Source organism: Sus scrofa, chromosome 9 (genome assembly GCF_054392235.1).
Source record: "Sus scrofa isolate SSC_HxYL_T2T_F1_AM1 chromosome 9, Sscrofa_HxYL_maternal_Yorkshire_Landrace_v2.0, whole genome shotgun sequence".
NCBI lineage: Eukaryota > Metazoa > Chordata > Mammalia > Artiodactyla > Suidae > Sus > Sus scrofa.
In genome coordinates this window covers 2,594,054-2,612,210 of record NC_139391.1, presented here as the reverse complement: position 1 = coordinate 2,612,210, position 18,157 = coordinate 2,594,054, and the positions used below count along the sequence as shown (strand labels likewise).

The 18,157-nt window shown below is 46.6% G+C and overlaps 1 protein-coding gene across 27 annotated transcripts in view; it reads left to right on the top strand.

The window, feature by feature from the left end:
* Window positions 1-18,157, top strand: part of SYT9 (synaptotagmin 9) — a 345,167-nt gene that overhangs the window by 50,188 nt on the left and 276,822 nt on the right. For 5 of the 27 annotated variants that reach the window (XM_084974926.1, XM_084974931.1, XM_084974914.1 and 2 more), the window contains exons 1-4: window positions 1,135-1,302; window positions 1,664-1,784; window positions 7,050-7,197; window positions 14,344-14,506. The exons of 5 other annotated variants lie outside the window; for them this stretch is intronic. In XM_084974926.1, coding sequence (XP_084831052.1) covers window positions 14,452-14,506 — 55 coding nt within the window. In that variant the 5' untranslated portion in view covers window positions 1,135-1,302; window positions 1,664-1,784; window positions 7,050-7,197; window positions 14,344-14,451. Of the gene's footprint in view, window positions 1-1,134; window positions 1,303-1,663; window positions 1,785-1,993; window positions 2,169-7,049; window positions 7,198-14,343; window positions 14,507-18,157 lie in introns of those variants that run through there. 17 more of the 27 variants (XM_084974929.1, XM_084974920.1, XM_084974918.1 and 14 more) reach the window with 9 other exon arrangements.

The following is an 18,157-nucleotide window of genomic DNA, read 5'->3' as shown; positions in this document are numbered from 1 at the left end:
GCCGGAGGGCTCACCGCCCTCTCCAGGCTCTCTCTGCATCCTCCCCCCCCCAACCCCCGAACACCTGCGGGTGTTGTATGAACCCAGGTCTCCTGGAGGGATGATCACTTCCTGTCTGGTGTCGTTAGACCTCGAGGGAGTCTTGCTTGGGAATGATCGGGTGACACAGACCTCTTGTCACGTCCCGGCCTTCCTCGTCCCAGATGGGGCTGGAGGGGACAGTCCCTGCCGGGGCTGGCCAGGAAAGCCGGTATGATGAGGCGTTAACACGCCCCCCGTGTTCCTCCTGCCAGAACTGTCCACGCCCCTCTGGGTCACAAGATCTTCCTTCCTGCACCGCCGCAAAGGAGAGCACGGTTCTAGAAGAAGGCGCCTTCCCCACCCCAAGACACTGGGCCCCCAAACCACAGAGAGAGGCAGGGCTGGCGAAGGAGCTTTGCGAGCCGTTCCAGCTCCTGAACCAGCTTCGTGTGTTTGTTTTGCATCAAGGTTTATGAAATAACAACGTCCAGTTTGGTGTGTTAAGTTGCTGATAGTGGTGCCGTCCGTGTGTGGGCCGTGCGTTGTCTCCTCTTTACATGTCGAATATTGATAAACAACAGGGTTCCCATTGTAAAACTTGAGTATGTGCCCTTAAGGGTCACAGTATTGACTCCCCAGAGGTGTTTCGTGTGACCATCCAGTGACAAAGGAATCGTGTCTTAACGTGTAGACAAAGCATCATGTGAAGGATACAAAGCAAATGATATTTGGAGGCTTCTGGGCATGTTTTTGACATCTGGAAGGTCTGATCGTGGAGGAAGTTTCCCAGTGTGGGGACTCGTTTAGGGAATTCACTCCAAAAATGAGCTTCCCAGGCATGTGACGGAGCCTCAGTTCTGGAAGGGGATGGAGGAGGAGGCCGAGGCCGGTCACAGGTCAGGAGCTCAGGAACGCAGGGGCTTCACTCATACTAGTGGCCGTGGGGGAAGGCCAAGATCAGGTCATGTGAAAAACGTATGTTATGCTTTTCTTCCTGTTTGAACTAAGTTTTTTTTAAAAAATGTAACCCCATTAAGTAAAGCAAAACCCATGCTTAGTGTGGTTTTATCTCTGGAGGAAAAATTGCTAGGATTGGAGGGGCTGCTTAAAAACAGTGTTGACCCTGTCTCTTGAGTTTCAGCCACTCTTCGGAGGACTCTCTCCATCCAGCTTCATCCCTCTGGGCCTGGGACGACCAGGCCGCTGTTCTCAGCAGATCCGAGGCAGACTGAGACTCCCAGAGACTTTGCTAGATGCTCAGGAGACGCGTCGAGAGTGTTAGTAAGTAGGCGAGATGGCGAAGCATTTCATTTCACAAAGTCCGGGAGGACCCAGTCCCGTCGCATCCTGTTAGTTAAGATTTCTCTGTCCGCCCAATTCACCGACATCTCAGCTGTGTTCCTTCCCTCCTCATTCCTCGCCAGGCTCCGTGCACCCGTTTTAATTGACTGCCTTGTTCTGTCCCTCAGCCCTGAACTCCGTAAAAACCTTGTCCCTTCTCAGTGTGAACTACGAGAGATTTTTTGTCTCTGCTGTGCCTGCATCTTTTGCATGTATATTGTCTACTTCTTCAATTCTGATTTTCAGTCTGTAAAGAAATGGGCTCATTCCTCATGGTACTGACACAAGGTATGCCTTCCAGGTGAGGCTTGGCCTCAGCTCCCTCTCTAGAGACCCAAGTGCGGCGGGCCGAGAAGTTTAGCCGCCTCGTCCGAATGGCAAACACCCTGCCTGATAACCGGGTTACACACGTACGGTATCAGGTGAGTGGTTCCCATGTAGGGGCGGGTTCTCTGTGTATATTAAAAGCAGGATGGTCATTCTGTTTTATGGGAAGTAAAGGGGTTTGAGAAGAATGCCTCTATTGCCTCTGCTCTTTTACTCACTGGGAGGAGGGAGAGTTCCCAGAGATACGGGGAAATGCTACAGATGGTAAATAAAGTACAGGTTCTAATGACCTGAATAATTCAAGTCTGGTCAGGAGTTCGGAGTGTGGAGAAAGGTGCCCAGAGAAGGCAGAGATGCAGAAGAAACTGCACAGCGCACGTTGCCCAATCGGGTCGATTCCCCTGCAAGCAAGGCAGCATCTGAGGGAGAAATCTCGGAATAAGGAATGTGTCCTTATCAGAAAAAAAGGATGGCATTTGGTAAGCTGAAGGGTTACTGTTTTCAGGAGACCGAGGAATAACCAAATGGAACACCAGACAGTAGCTACACATTGTGAAAAATCTGCTTATGAGGAATAATGAAAAGTAGGGAGCAAAATATGACTTATTTCCTAGGCGTGGGCCCTGAGCTCCAATGCTGAGGGTTCTTGTAAGTTGCGCTGGGGGACACAGTTTCAGACGGAGCACTAGTTCATGCTCTTTTTTAGAAGCCCAAAGCCTCGACCTCAAAAGTGTCCATGTACCAGGATAGAGGGCCCTTGGGTCACTTGCTGTTTTGTTGAGGTGGAAAGTGAGGCGAGCAGCCCGATAGATGGGCAGGCTTTGAATCTGCGGCCCTTTGTCACCGGTAACTGTGACCCAGTTAACGGTCTGGACGCAACTATTCCAGACAGTGTTTCTTTAGCAAGAAGGATGAAGAGGAGGCTTGGGAAGCAACTTTGAAAGTTTCAGCTTCTCCTTAAGGGGCTGTTCCTGGGCGGTGAGAGGCATGGAGAAGAGGGCCGTTCTGGTGATGCTTGCGTTTCATAACCTCACTCTAAAGCACGCACGTTCTCTTGACGCTGCTTCCCGTGACCGCTCTCCAGTTCTTCCCTGCTTCCCATGCTTTGTCTGTTTCTGCCTCTTCTGTTCTTGCTGACTTCTTTCCTCTGCTCGACCTTGGTCTTAATAGAGTTAGAGGAAAATCTCCCCCTGGGATAGTGGTCTCGTGGCCTTTTCCCTTGTCGTTTCAATAAATTTTGTCGTGTGTATTTTAAAGCTATGTCATTAAGTATCCACAGTTTCAAAATGTGTATGTTTTCCGAGTGACTCTAAACTTTTATTAATTAACAACAACTAGCCAAAATAAAAATGAAAGATCACAGGTACGTGCAGTAACGGGGGCCGGGGGGGCGGGGGGGAATCTCAAAGACGGTGCCAAGAAGAACGTGCCAATTACAGGAGAGTCTATGCACCTACAATTCAAAGACTGGGAAAACAGAATAGATCTGTTTAGGGACGTGAGGTGCAGGTGGTAAAAATCTATGAGAAAGCCCAGGTAGTGGTCACTTATGGGGGAAGGGAAGGGGTTATGCGTGGAGAAGAGTACATGGGGGCTTCAAAGGTTCTGGACATGTTTTATGTTTTATGTTGGTTGGTCGATATACAAGTATAGGTCTTATTATTAGTCTATATGTGTGTCATATGTGCTTTTGTATGGGGTATGTTTCCAAATGAAAATCACTAATTGTAGGTAAAAAAATGTCAAACACCATTTCAAGCCTGTCCTGCATGAATCCCCAAAGCTGGGGCGCTTCTGACTCCATCCGAGATTCCGTGAGAACTGCTTATAAGGTCACGGGTATCTGTAAGGCCATCTGCTCGTCCAGGCCTTCTCGGCCCGGCCGGTGCACCAGGGCGACTCCCACATTCATGACTACGTCACAGCCATTCTGCCTCCTTTGCTGATGGAAACATGGTCTATCCAACTTTCACCCTTGAAAACCCTTAACAATTCTCACCCCCACTTACTTCCTATAGTTAGTCTCCTGCATTAGTTCCTATTTAGACAACCTGTAAAGTAACGAGAACTAAAGTGACACGCTTACTCCGTGCTAGGCTTTACGTGTTCTCATTTACGTGTATTCATTTATATTCAGTTCAACTTCACAGCAGTCCTGTGGAGTGAGGACTGTTAGTTTTTCCACTTCACAGATGAAAAAAGAAGAAAAAAAAACAGGGTAAAGAAAGATTAAATAATTTGCCAAGATTTTTCAGCTCTGACGTGATGTAAAACCGGGGACTCTGGCTTAAAAGCCTGTGCCTGAACCTCCGAGGTCAGGCCTTCTTCTTGCCCGTTCTTGTGATCCTGTCCTTGAACTTCAGGCCGGCAGGCTCCACACAGACCTCCCGGCGCTGGCACCCTCTCCCGGGCCTTCAGAGTCCCGCCTCCTGTCGGTTCTCCATACTCCACTCCATCTCCGTTGGCCCAGCAGCTCTTTCAGAGCTGTCCTTTTGCCAAACCCTCAGTGTTCCTGAGACACCGTGAATTGTGGCCCTTGCTTGACAACCACTGTCGGCCGAGAGCGTGTCGTTCTGTCTCTCTGCCTGCGAGGGAATCTGCTTCCAGATTGTCACTTCCTGTGCCACCTGCATTCACTTTGCTGTGAGTAAACTGCTAGCTTTGCCTGTGAATTATAAACTGAAACAACGTGCAAATAAATAATCAATCTGACGGGGAAGTGAGAAAAATACTGCTCATGTAGGAAGGTATGTACTTGCCAAGAACACAGGGACTGAGAGTGGATCTTCCCAGAGGCTGGCGGTGAAGCCTTCAGGAGAGCAGAGCTGAATCATCGTGGATGCCCACAGGCCACGGGGTGAGACGGAAGGAGCAGATGATTCCCGGCACGACGCCTGCCGCAAAACAGGTCATCAGTACAACATCTGTGCTTGCGGAACAAGTGACCGAATGAGGCATTCTTCGTGCAGAGCCTACCCCTGGCAGAGATAGGATGTCATCGTGAAAGGAACGAAGAAGTAACTAGATATCTGCGAAACCTCTGATTGAAAGCAGAGTCTAGAAGGACCTTGGTTCCGCTCCGAAATTTTATTTTCCGGAAGTAAAGAAAGAACCGAAGGACCTGGCAACTAAGGGCCTGTGATGGTTAATTGTATGTGTCAACGTGGCCAGGAGATGCCCAGATACTTGGTCAAACATTGCTCTTGGTGTGTCTGTGAGGCTGCATTTCCATGAGATTAATATCCGAATCAGTAGACTGAGTAAAACGGATTGCTCCCCACGCCCCTGCTAATGTGGGTGGGCCTTATCCAATCAGTTGAAGGCTCCAATAGAACAAAAAGACTGACCCTCCCGAGTAAGAGGGGACTCCTCCTGCCTAATGGTTTGAACCAGGACATTGGTCTTTTCCTAACTTCCAGTTCAAACCGAAACATCAGCTCTTCTTGGGTCTCAGCCTACTGGCTTTTGGACTGGAACCACACCATCAGCCCTTGCTGCCTGCAGATCTAGGGCCTCCTGGTCTCCAGAATCACTTGAGCCAGTTTCTTATAATCAATCTCTCTCTCTCTCTCTCTCTCTCTCTCTCTCTCTCTCTCTCTCTCTCTCTCTCTCTATCCTGCTGCTTCTGTTTTCCTGGAGCACCTTGACAGAGGCCTAAGTCTAACCACTGAGAAGGAGTTTGTGGGTGCTGTGAACACTGAGAAAGAAGGAAAGGATAGCAGTAGATCTGGCAAATGCCAGATGCTGTAAAGATGAGAAGAAAAGACGGTCCCAGTTCCACAATGCGAGGCTTAGATGGAAGGTTGGCTTTAAAAGAATTGGAACATTCTGATTTAAGAAGTACAAAATATACTAGCAGGGGAGAAAAGGAAGTCAAGGTCACTGTGGAGGGAGCTGTCTGATCAGCAGCCACTGAAGGATAATTCGAAGATGAAAGAAGAGCACGTGACCAAGGCTGGCATACAGTATTGACTGAGAATCAACTTGATAAACAATTTATATGAAGACAATGGACATGAAGAACAATGATAAGACATACAAGAACTGTGTCCAGAAAAATGACATTCAAGCATGCTAAATTGCAAAAAATGCTTTGGGGCAAAGAAGTGGAGGTTTTATTTTTAGCCACAGGCTATAGTAGAACAAATCCTGTTTTAGGAAAGAACAGGTCCTGCTTGAAGACTGTACTGTCATACTTAAGGGGACAAGTAGAAAGTAGACGTCTCAGTCCTGACCTGATTCTGTCTTGTCTTTCAGGGTATACGCTTAGGCTGGGAAGGGGCACAGGGAGTCTAGAGCGAGGGAAGAGGGGCAGAGCGCAGGTGGAGCATCAGAGAGCCCCCAGCCTATCTCCAGACTCAGGCCTCAAATCCCTCCTTCCAGCAGTTCTCAGAGGGGATCCGGACACATGGTCCTTGGGGCCTCTGCCTGGCCCCAGGTCACACGCTGGAAACACAGAGTGAAGACGGCACAACCCAGTCTCCCTGGGAGCTCGAGGATTTCCAGAGAATGGAGCAGCGGCCGGGGATCAGGAACTGGGATGATTCCCCAAGGGGAATGACTAGGTCCCCCAAACTGCCAGCTTCGTGCTCCTCCTACAGTCGGGCTTCAAGTCAAGTTGATTTACCCCACATCAGACATCTGCCGGGAGATAAAAGCGGAGTTCAGTCTCCGGGACCCACGCACCCCTCTTCTGGATTCGGCACTAGCTTCTGGTCCTTATTCTGTCGCCGTGTTCACTGGGTTTCAGGTCCTTAGCTTTGTCTCTTGGTTATAATTGTGTCACATCTCTCTGAATAAAATGCCAAATGTGTGATTGAGTGTCTCTTATGTGCCGGACTCTGTCCTAGGTGCTGGGGATACACCAATGAGTACAACAAAGATCTCGTCCTAATGGAACTTAACTTCTGGGAGTGGTTGTAGTGTGGAGAGAAAATGTAAACAAACCTGTATCTTTCTAGATACATAGCTGTGGTTTACAGTAGTGCTGTGGAGAAAAATAAAATACATCAGGCCCCAAGAGAAAAATAAAATACATCAGGCCCCAAGAGAGGAGGAGCACTCGGTTACGATGTTATGTGGTGGGACCAGGGCAGTCTTCTCTCTCTTTCTTTTTTACCACGTTAACAAGAATACTTTTTTTTTTTTTGTCTTTTTAGGGCCGCACCTGAGGCATATGGAGGTTCCCAGGCTAGGGGTCTAATCAGAGCTGTACCCTCCAGCCTACATCATAGACACAGCAATGCTAGATCCCAGCCGCATCTGTGACCTACACCACAGCTCGTGGCAGTGCCAGATCATTGATCTACTGGGCGAGGCCAGGGATCGAACCTGCAACCTCATTTTTTTTTTTTTTTCAGGGCAGTCTTCTCTAATAATGTGACACTTGGACAGAGATTGGAAAGAATGTAGGGTGAGAGCCTGCTGGTATGTGGTCTGAAGACCTCATTAGAGGGAAATGCCAGTAGGAAAGCTGGAACAGAGTGAGTGACACAAGACTGCTAAGAGGTAAGGTCACAGTAGTTATGAGGCCAGAGGCGCATAGGACAGGGGCTCTTCGAAGCCATGGTCAAAACTTCGGCCTTAGTCTGAAAATACAACTCGTGACGGGTTTTGAGCAAGGAAGTGCCATCTCCTGGCATGTTTTAAAGGGTAATTTGCACTTTCATGTGGAGAATAGGCTTGGGTGGGGCAGGTAAAATTGTAAGAGAGAGCACTTAGGACTCTGTTAGAATTTTCTGGGCGAGAGTGGATGGCGGCTTGGACCAGGCCGTAATGGCAAAGGTAGGAAGAAGCCATGCGATTCTGAATATCTTTTAAAGGTATAGCCAAAAGGATTTGCTGTGGATTGGATGGTAGGGTATGTGGAATACTGCGATGAGATGTTCCTGATTTTGGCCATTAATCTCCCTAAGACGTGGCCTTTTCTCACTGTCTCATGTTGCCCACTTGCAGCCGTTTCGGCAGCTGACTGTTGTACCCCTGTGAAGAACCCAGCACTAGTTCTGGCGTTGACCTCCTCGCCAGTGTCAGCGGGAACGAGACAGATATTTCCTTCCTTTCAGTGAAAATACACCACCAGGAGACTGATAGAATGGCCCCCTTTGTGACCTGAACGTGTCTACGTGCATCAGTGTAAGAAAATGAGAACATAACATTTCATTGTTTTCTTCTTGACCAAGGATTCAGCGTTTAGGGGCTTAGGTGATCGTGAAATGAAAAAGCGCGTATGAATCCTCACTCATGAGGCAGATGTCCTAGGAAAATGAACCTGTGCTTCTCTTTCAAGTCCAGTGACAGGATTCAGAAGAAATCTTCCTTCATGGTGTGGTAATGAATTGAGCCCAGAAACTTCTGATTCTAGCACTAGTCTGGCTAGAGAAGAAACCAAGTGTTGATTCCTGTTGTAGAATTTGTTCGTGGCAGCAGTGGGTATCATTTGCCCGCCCGCCACCCTCTCCCCCTTTACCGGATTAGAACGTGGGCCAGTGTCTCTGGAACAGGAGCTGCAGGTGGCGTCGCAGCACCCCTCGGTCAGACGGAGGGACTCCAGCTTTGCTTCTCCCTTTGGGCTGCTACACAGATGGCTTGCCATTCCCACACAGGAACGGGAGCTGCTTAGCACTCCGTGCCCTATTTAAGCTTTCTGGCTCCAGAGAGAAGCTATTTTGAAAAGTGAAAAGATGACACTCCGATAATAGACCAGAGGCCTTACACATGTGGATGGCTCACGGAGGATTAAAGAGCAGACCCAGAATAAACGCTGCCTGCACCTGATGGAACAATGGGGTGGTTCGCTCTCACACCGACGGCCGGGGCTGGTGGAAGGAAGTTCCCTGCTCAGATCGCCGGTGCCTCTGTGAGCCAACACGGTGGCGGGTGGTTTAGGGGCCAGAGTCTGATCCAGCGGAGGCCCTCTGACGAACCAGTTAGGCCACTTCATGGTCCTTTGATGTCTTAGGTCCTAATTGGTAGACTCCTCTCTCCCAAATCTGACCTTTTTCTGAATGTGCCTCCATGGAAACATTTTCCCGGGGTCACTAATCATCTGAAGAAGTAGAATCCTGGAGAAATTCACACCTGTTCTAATTTATTAAAAAAAAAAAAAACTATGCAGCTTAGAATCTTGTTAATTTCAGGCCAAGATACCCTAGAAGCTGCTCTTAAGAGGAGCTCATGGCTGGATAGCGCCTTTCCGTCGTGTACATCAGATTTCAGCAGATCAAGACTTTCAGAAGACGAGCTCACCCAACTATGATCATACCCATATGTTCAGGTGTTCATTCACCAGGGGAAATTATATGGCTCAAGGACACAGTTTATTGTAACATTGATCTCAATGCATTTTCTGTCCAGGAGCGCCAACTGAGGAAACTAAATTAAGTAAATACCTTCAACACCTTTTATTAAACACATTATGTGTAAAGAACTTTGCCTAAGAATATACAATGGAGAAAAGACAGCCTGTTCAATAAGTGGTGCTGGGAAAACTGGACAGCCACATGTAGAATAATGAAATTAGAACACTCCGTAACACCATACACAAAAATAAACTCAAAATGGATTAAATACCTAGATATAAGACCAGATACTATAAAACTTTTAGAGGAAAACAGGCCAACCACTCTTAGACATCTTAACAACAGCAACATCTTCTCAGACCCACCTCATAGAGTAATGACAATAAAAACAAAAATAAACAAATGGGACTTAATTAAACTTAAAAGTTTCTGAACAGCATAGGAAACCCTAAACAAAATGAAAAGACAACTCACAGAATGGTAGAAAATCTTTGCAAATGAATTGACTGACAAGGGATTCATCTCCAAAATTTATAAACACCTCCTACCTCTCAATACCAAAGAAAACCAACAACCCCATCAAAAAATGGGCAGAAGATCTAAACAGACAGTTCTCCAAAGAAGACATGCAGATGGCCAAAAAACACATGAAAAGATGTTCAGCATCACTCATTATTAGAGAAATGCAAATCAAAACCATGATGAGGTACCACCTTACACCAGCCAGAATGGCCATCATCCAAAAGTCGACAAGCAATAAGTGCTAGAGAGGGTGTGGAGGAAAAGGAACCCTAGGACACTGTTGGTGGGACTGTTAACTGGTGAAACCACTGTGGAGAACAGTGTGGAGATGCCTCAGAAAACTAAACATAGAACTCCCATTTGATCCAGCAATCCCACTCCTGGGCATCTATCCAGAGAAAACCATGACTCGCAAAGACTCATGTACTCCGATGTTCATTGCAGCACTATTTGCAACAGCCAAGACATGGAAACAACCTAAATATCCATCAACAGAGGAGTGGATCAAGAAGATGTGGTGCATATACACAATGGAATGTGACTCAGCCATTAAAAAGAACGAAATCACGGCGTTTTTAGCAACATGGATGGACCTAGAAATTATCATGCTAAGTGAAGTCAGTCAGTCAGTGAGACACCAACATCAAATGCTATCACTGACATGTGGACTCTGAAAAAAGGACAGATTGAACTTCTTTGCAGAACGGATGCTGACTCACAGACTTTGAAAAACTTATGGTTTCCGAAGGAGACAGTTTGGGGTGTAGGGGGATGAGCTGGTGTTGTGGATGGAAATCCTATAAAATTGGGTTGTGACGATCATTGTACAACTGTAAATGTAATAAATTCATTGAGTAATTAAAAAAAGGACTTTGCCTAGCACTGAGAATTCAGTGATGAAAGAGGATTAAGGCATTGGTCTTGGAGCCTATCGTCAGTGAGGAGGAAACTTGAAATGGTGCCCTTACTCGCCAGTCCTATGGATGGTGGAAGGTCTTTTATGTAACCCACGGTTGTTGTCCTACAAACTGTCAGGTGTCTGTCAAGTCTCTTTTTGACTTAAGCATGTATGTTATAGATAGAATCAATCGTAGGGCACCAGGCCAGACTTACAGCCCAAAACATTCTGGCATTTGATGTTATCTGCGGAGGTCCGTGGGATGACGTGTAGCACAGTCACTGTGCAAAGTGGAAGCGGCCCCTGCTGCTCAGAGCAGAGGGCCGTCCGCACTTCAGGGTACAGCTCTTGCGTCTTGCTCCTGCCCCTTCGTCTTGGTCCGCCGCCGTAAGTGTGGGGGCTGCAGAGTAGGTAAGACGGCCCGTGCTGTCTTTCCAGGCTTGTGGAACCTGGCGTCTGCTGGGTGGATTTGACTTTCTGGAAGGTAGAGTGTGGACCACTTTGGGGAAGCTTTCTCTTGTGCCGAGTTGCCGTGAGACTAGGTATATTCAGAAGTTGCCGTCAACAAGTGTGTGATCCTTTGAGGAAGTATCTCCGTGCCTCCAAGGTTGCATATGATGACTAGTTACTGCCCACTCTGTTTTTTGGCCTGTGTCTTAAAATGTGAGGTTTAGAAAGTGTCAAGGGTAGTTAGAATCCAGGAAGGAAACATCAGAGTACCCCCGCCCCCCGGTTTCAACCACGGTCAAGGGGAGGTCTAACAGGTCTGATGGCGTCTGTAAGAGACACTCTCCTAGGATCCTCTCAGAGTATTTCACTTGTTCTTGTGTCCGAGCATGCACTTGAGCCCTTCTCAAGCAGGAGTGGGATGGCTAACTTTTAAGGACGTTTTAAATTTTTTAAATAAACTTTAAAATTTATAAAAAATACTATGTTTGCAGGAAAGTTTCAAAGCTACCCCAGAAAGTTCCCATATACCCCTTATCCAGCATCCCCTATGATTGATAGCTTAGTTACTAAGCTGCATTTGTCACATGAGGCTCTAACGTTGGTAAATTACTATTAATTCAGCTCCACATTGTTCAGATTTTGCCTGTTTTTCCCAACGTAGGGGTTTTGAATCCTTATTTATACGCAATACTAGTCGGTAGTACACTATTAGTGCCGTCTTTGTCCAATTTTGCTATCAGTGTTCGATCAGCTCTGTAACCTTACTTTAAGCTCCGGAACAATTTAAAGGGGCTTGTAATTCTTTACTTACTGGTTGGAAGGAATTGACTTGTGATATCGTGTAATCTTGGTACAGTTTGGGGGCGGTTTTATGCACTGAGACAATGGCCAAAGAAGGAGCAGGACTAGACTAGGTAAGACTTTGGCCCCTGCTCGTGTGGTCCCCAGGTGAGAGACGGTCTGGCGGGGCAGGTTGACCTATCCATCCTTGTAGAAAGCAGGCTGACATGCCCACCTAGCCTCTTCCGCTCGAACCCACACAAGACTCTGGGATTTTTTCTCAGCCAGTTTTATTGGCGTGCAGACGATTTGCAATGATGCACTGGTGGGTCAGTTTCAGATGTACAGCAGAGTGAATCCGCCACATATATGGGCATATGTATCCATGCTTTTTCTCGCCTTCCCCCATAGAGGCCGTCACAGAGGACCGAAGAGATTTCCCCGAGCCATGCAGTGGGTCCTTGTTTCCAACCCATTCTGTGTGTAGCAGTGTGTGTGTCCCAAGGCCAACCTCCCAGTCAGCCCCTCCCCCCAGCGTTTCCCCTTTGGTAGCCACAAGTTTGGTTTCGAAATCTTTGAGTCTGTTTCCGTTTTGTGAATAAGTTCTTTTTCTATCATTTTATTAGACTCCACACATTAGTGATATCACGTGATGCTACCTTTCTCTGACTTCCTTCACTCAGGATGAGAGTCTCTGGGTCCATCCATGTTGCTGCAAATGGCATCATTTCATTCTTTTTTATGGCCAAGTAACAAATATTCCGTTTTATATACGTTCCACATCTTTTTCCAGTCCTCCGTTAATGGGTGTTTAGGTTGCTTCCGTGTCTTGGCCATTGCAAATAGTGCTGCAGTGAGCATTGGGGTGCATGTATCCTTTGGAATTATGGTGTCATCTGGATATATGCTTAGGGGTGGGGATTGCTAGGTCATAAGGCGGTTCCATAGTTTGTTTTCCAAGGTACCTCCACACTGTTCTCCATAGCGGTTGCACCAACCTACATTCCCACCAACGGTGTAGGAGGGTAAGAATCTGGATTCTTATATATATATATTTTTTTAAGGAAAGGGCCACCAGAGCCTCGTAGTTGGTGAGAAAATAACAGAACAAGAACAAAAGAGTCCGAGTTTGACCTAATAATCAGCGAGCCTACTCTTAACCCTCTCAGGCTCAGGCTCATCCCCAGAATTTTGATTCAGTCTAATGTGAGGTTGGGATTTTACCTTTTGAATAAGTTTTTAGGTGACACTGCTGCTCCAGGGACCACAGTTTGAGAAACACTGCTCTAAGGTATAGTTTGTATAGAAAAACCGGAATAAATGCTTCATTACTTCTCTTTATTTCCCAGTTTTCTTCATAATAATTCCGTCCCCTCACAACTTCCAAAGATGATCAGTGATTTTTATTTTCACAACATTATAAACTCAAGCACTGTTTCTAAAGTATTTAACGTAATTAATGTTTTAATGACTTGCAGTTATTTGTTTTCTTTTTGAAACTCAAATTGTGTCTTGTTTGGCCCATGGGAGCCCGTTCAGGTTGGCTTTGTGTTCTTCTGACATGTTCCATTCCAACCATCCCTGGAGGTCTCCTTGTTCGGGTACCAACAAAACGTGCAGGCCCATCTTACAAATTTCATTCCCTAAACTTGAATTCAGCCACTATTCCAAAGAATCTTGATTCCTTTTCATGTGAATCAATATTATTTGTTGCTGTTTTGTTTTTTTCTATTTATAAAAGCATAGTGTCATTACAAAAAGTGTGAAAATAGCACAATAGTATATAATCCAGGCATTTTATAGCAACTACGGATGACTTTTTTTATGTATTCCTTCCCAGATCTTTTTTCAGTGAAATTCTACATAGCTGAAATTCACGTTATATATATAAAGTAATATCTTGCGTTTTTTATTTGAAAATGAACGTAATTGTCCGATGTCACTAAAAACTTCCTTGGCCATCATCTCAATAGTGTCAGCCCCACTCGATGGGCTGGCCATCACTTCTTTGATCACTGTCCAAATATCGGACATTTGACTTATTCTTATAATTCAGAGGACAGCTGTGGGCTCATATCTTTGTCCCATTTTATATTGTTTCCTTAGACTCTGTTTCAGGAGAAAGGAATTTGTATCTGCCTGACCCTGGGCCTTGTCCATCTTGGAGCAGTAAACCTCACCATTATTGCGTTAGGAGCGTTTGCCAGGCTCAGAGCCCTGCCAGATGCTTCGCAGAAGGAACCACACTCCTTTAAAAGGCTCTTTCTTTGCCGTGCAGTGTGGATGCTGCCTGCTGCAATTAATCTGAGCATCAGTTCTTCTCACCTCAAAATGACATTCTTCCCACCTGCCACCAAGACAGATTATGTCCCTGGGGGATTGTCAGTCTCCGTATTTGATTTAGCTCATCCAATACTAGTATTTTTCAGAGTAATACTACTTTATTTTACACACACACACACACACACACACTTTTTAGGGGAGAAATGTAAGTTTAATTTTGCCTGGATAAGTAGGTAACTTTTGAAGTAGGAAATGTGGCTCTATGGCCGTCTTCTGTTCTGACTGATGAAAATGGCAGTTGGGAAAACTTCCCTAATTGTGAGCAGAACATTTGGATGGTTATTTATTTAAATATATGACTGGTAGGCTTACCTGGCCCTGGAACTAGGTTTAAAAGGAGATTTTCCTCTCTTTATGCAGCTAAGCAAAAGCTATGGTCGTGTCTTCATGGTGTCCTGAACTCAGAGGAGGACGTGAAATGATTTGCATAAGGAATATCATTGATCAGAAAGCTCCTAGAGTCCAAACATGAGGCGCAGGGCTGGACATGACACAAAAGACCCCAAACAGGAGCTCTCCGTGGGTGAGTGTGGGCTGAGGCCAAGAGTGTCGCATGTGGACTCGAGGGCGCGGGGCTCTGCCTCAGGCTGCGGTTGAGGCTGGCTTATGCTGCAGGTGCAGCCGTCCCAGCAGGGTGGAACTTGGGGAAGAAGGCTGCCCGTGTCCTAAGCTTGGGATCCACGGAGGAGGCATGGCTGCAAATGGGAAGGGCCTTTATAGAGATCACCGCCGCTGCTGTAGACCAGCGGCCTTCGGACTGTGACCCCGGCGCTGGGATGTGCAGCAGCTGGTGGCAGATGAGCAGAGGTCGTGGGACGGTCCTGGTTTCCTTCATGTATTTGCAGGAGCCGAATGGATCCCCTCAAACTGAGTGAACCCCGGTGTTCTTGCCCTTTTGGGTCTGGTGCGGGTTTCGGTGGGGAGAGGCTGTATTTCTCAAAGATGCTCAAGCCAAAGCTCTTGGATTTCTGTTTTCTCTTCCCCTATTTCCATTCTCTCAATTAGCTCTAAGAATTCTGCCTGTAAAATCTAAGTGAATTCATCTGCTTTTCCTGACGTCTGTTCCTGTGAGGCTAGTTTAAGCCGCAGGCATTACTTTCCTGGCTTAAGTGCCTCCTGACTCCTGTCTCAGCTCCCTCCCTGTAATATTCACTCTCTTCATAGAGTTAACTTTTAAAACATAAATCGACCTTGTTATGCCCCTGCTAAAGCGCTCCAGTGGTTTGATGTCCTGCTTCAAGTAAAATCAGTCCCGCCTGCAGGGCCCTCAAAGGCCTGACTCCCACCGATCCCAGCGCCTTCTCCCACCACTCGCTCTCCCCCTTGCCTTCTGCCCTGGAGCCACATGACTTTCCATTTCAGGGTCATTCCCAGGGCAGGGCCTTGGCCCAGGCTGTTCCCTTGGCCTGCACTGCCCTTTTCCTGGCTCCGCAGCTTCCGCCTCAGAGCATCAGGGAGGTTTTCTTGGAACCCAGCTGAATGTGGTCCCTGCTGCCATCATTCTGATACTTTCAATTTAGCATTTACTATGGTCTAGTATTTTCTAAATTATTTTAATCTACCTACCTACCTATCTGTCACCTCTAATCTAAGCTAGCTGCTGGTTATGGTATAGTTGGTGGGGGCTGGGAGGGAGTGGAGACAGATGAGTGAATCATGGAGTGAAAGTCTGGTTATGAATGAATTCGTTTAGTATTTCTTCCAGGACTAGACTGCAGGCTCCATGGGAGTGGGGATTTTGAATGGATCCCCAGCTCCTGGAATAATGCTTAGGACAAAATAGTCGTTCAATAAGTTTTTGTTAAATGAATGAAACAGCTGAAGTGAGTAATTGAAAAACATAAAGGAGATTATATACTCACCTTCATTCCGTGAGGGTACGAGGTGCCTTACCTGCTACACTTAGTTAAAATGTTTTAGGGTTTCCCAAGAGACAAATCATAGGCCCAGAGCTTTTGCAGTAAATGAAATTTACTGCTTACAACAAGCTTCTGAGTTAAATACTATGTTATTTCCACTTTGTAGGTGGAGAAACTGCAGCTCAGAGAGATTAAGTACCTGCTGTCAAACAGCAGAGTCTCTGACCATTTGCTGCTGTCTAATAATCGGTTAATATGCTTTCATCCCACAAAGGTGTGTTTATTGAAGTTAAACTTTTAAATAAGATTTTATGCATCTTAGAACAATAGAAATAATAGCGACAATCAATGGTAAAAAGCTTCCTTTCTTGTTTCTTTCCTATTCTGGAAGGAAGTGCTACCTTTTGGCAGAAACAGTTGTTTGCAAAGGACCAGATTATAAATGATCAGATATGGGAACAAGGCTCTATCTGCTCCATTACAGATTATTTTTTCAGCTTGTGGGACAGGAAGAATTGGAGTGAAACAATCTTTAATTAATGGATGTGCGAAAGAGACCTAAAAGGGTTAGTAATCTCTTCTCTCATGTAGGAAAAAAACTGTGCCTTTCCTTTAGAAATTCTAGGCCCCTTTGGGAGGCAGAGTTTGCTTTCCCTAACCCCATAGGGTGCCTGGCTCCCAGGAGCAGCCTGCTTTGGAAGGTGGCCCCCCACTAGCTTTGGGTGGGCCTGGCATTTGTTTCCTTGTGTCCACCCCCCTGGGTTCCGTGACAGACAGATGGAATTGATTCTAAACCGACCTGCTGAGTTTGGGTGTGATGCTTTCAGACATGAAATCTTGATTAACGGCAAATGTTAATTGAAGCAGTGAATTATTAAAGTGTTTTTCCATAAATGATGAATGCTGTTGTTGGCTGTTTTGCCTCTTGTGACACTGTAAATCTTTCCAAGAAGTTGCTAGCTTTGACCAAGGAAACCAGGAAGAGGGGGCTGCATTTGATGGTGTTCGTGGTGACCTGTTTATGCCTGTGGCCAGGCCCCCTAGGGATGACGCCCCCTTTTCTCTGGGCATCGCACCTCACCTCAGCCGAACAAGGAAACTCTCTTTCCCTGAAATGCAGAACTCTGTCCTAGTGACTCACCAGCCTCCTAGCTGCAGTGCCCATCACTAGCTGATGACTCAGTTCTTTACCTCAAACTCAGATTTCCCCCTGAGCTCCAGACTTATAAACACAGTTATTTGACAACTCCACCTGATGCCCCATGGGATCTCAAACGGACATTCATTCATTTAACACACAATCATCCAGTGCCTACTATAGCTCCCCAGTGCCACTTTGTTCTAAGGACTCGGGAAACAGTAATGAACAAAGTACATACAGGTCCTTGTGGAACTTCCACTCTAGTGGAGAGGGGAGGAGACAGACAAGGTAAGGTAGCAGGAGGGGAGCAGGGAGTGCTGCATGTGGTTGCTGGTGTGGAGGGCAGTGGTAGGGTTTCTATAAAAATGCTCAGGGAGAGTCCTGCTGCATGACACCTCCCCCACCTCCGTATTTATAAGAAGAAGCATCCGCTTACCCCAATCCCTGACTGCCCCGAGCAGGACCTACCCTTTCACAGAGGCATCAGGGAGAATCTCCCACCTCTTGTCTATCTCGCTGCTCCTCCCGTGGGACAAGGAAGACTGGATCTACCCCTTCTCAGAGGCATCAGGGAGGACCTCCCACCTCTTGTTCATCTCTTACCAGCTCCTCCCATGGGAGAAGGAAGACTGGACCTACCCCTTCACAGAAGCATCAGGGAGAACCTCCCACCTCTTGTTCATCTCTTACCAGCTCCTTCTGCAGAAGAAGGAAGGCTGGATCTAATAGGCCGAATGGAGAGGGTCTCTCATCTTCCTGTCAAGTGTCTCCAGTGCTCTCTAGCAGTGTTTCTCAGACTTTAATGTTCCCAGGAGTCAGCTGGAAGATCTCATGAACATTCTGGCCCTGATCCAGCAGATCTTTTCTGGGGCTGAGATTCTGCATTTCTGTCAGGCTCTCAGGTAGTGCTAATGCTGGTCTGTGCACCATACTTTTAGGGTCTGCAGGCATCTGTGAGGGTGTGAGAAGGCTTCAGTCCTTCATGCGCAGTGCTCTTTAAGTAGCTCCAGCTCTCCTCCTGTGTAGGATTCAGAATATGGCTTCAAGAGCAAGTTTTAGGAAGCCTGTTTCCACTCTAAATCCAGGCGAGCTACTCCAATCCAGATTTATCAGAGTTGATTTTTGTTTGACATCTGTCTATTATTCAGTTGGTTCAAAGGTCAGGAGAGAGAGA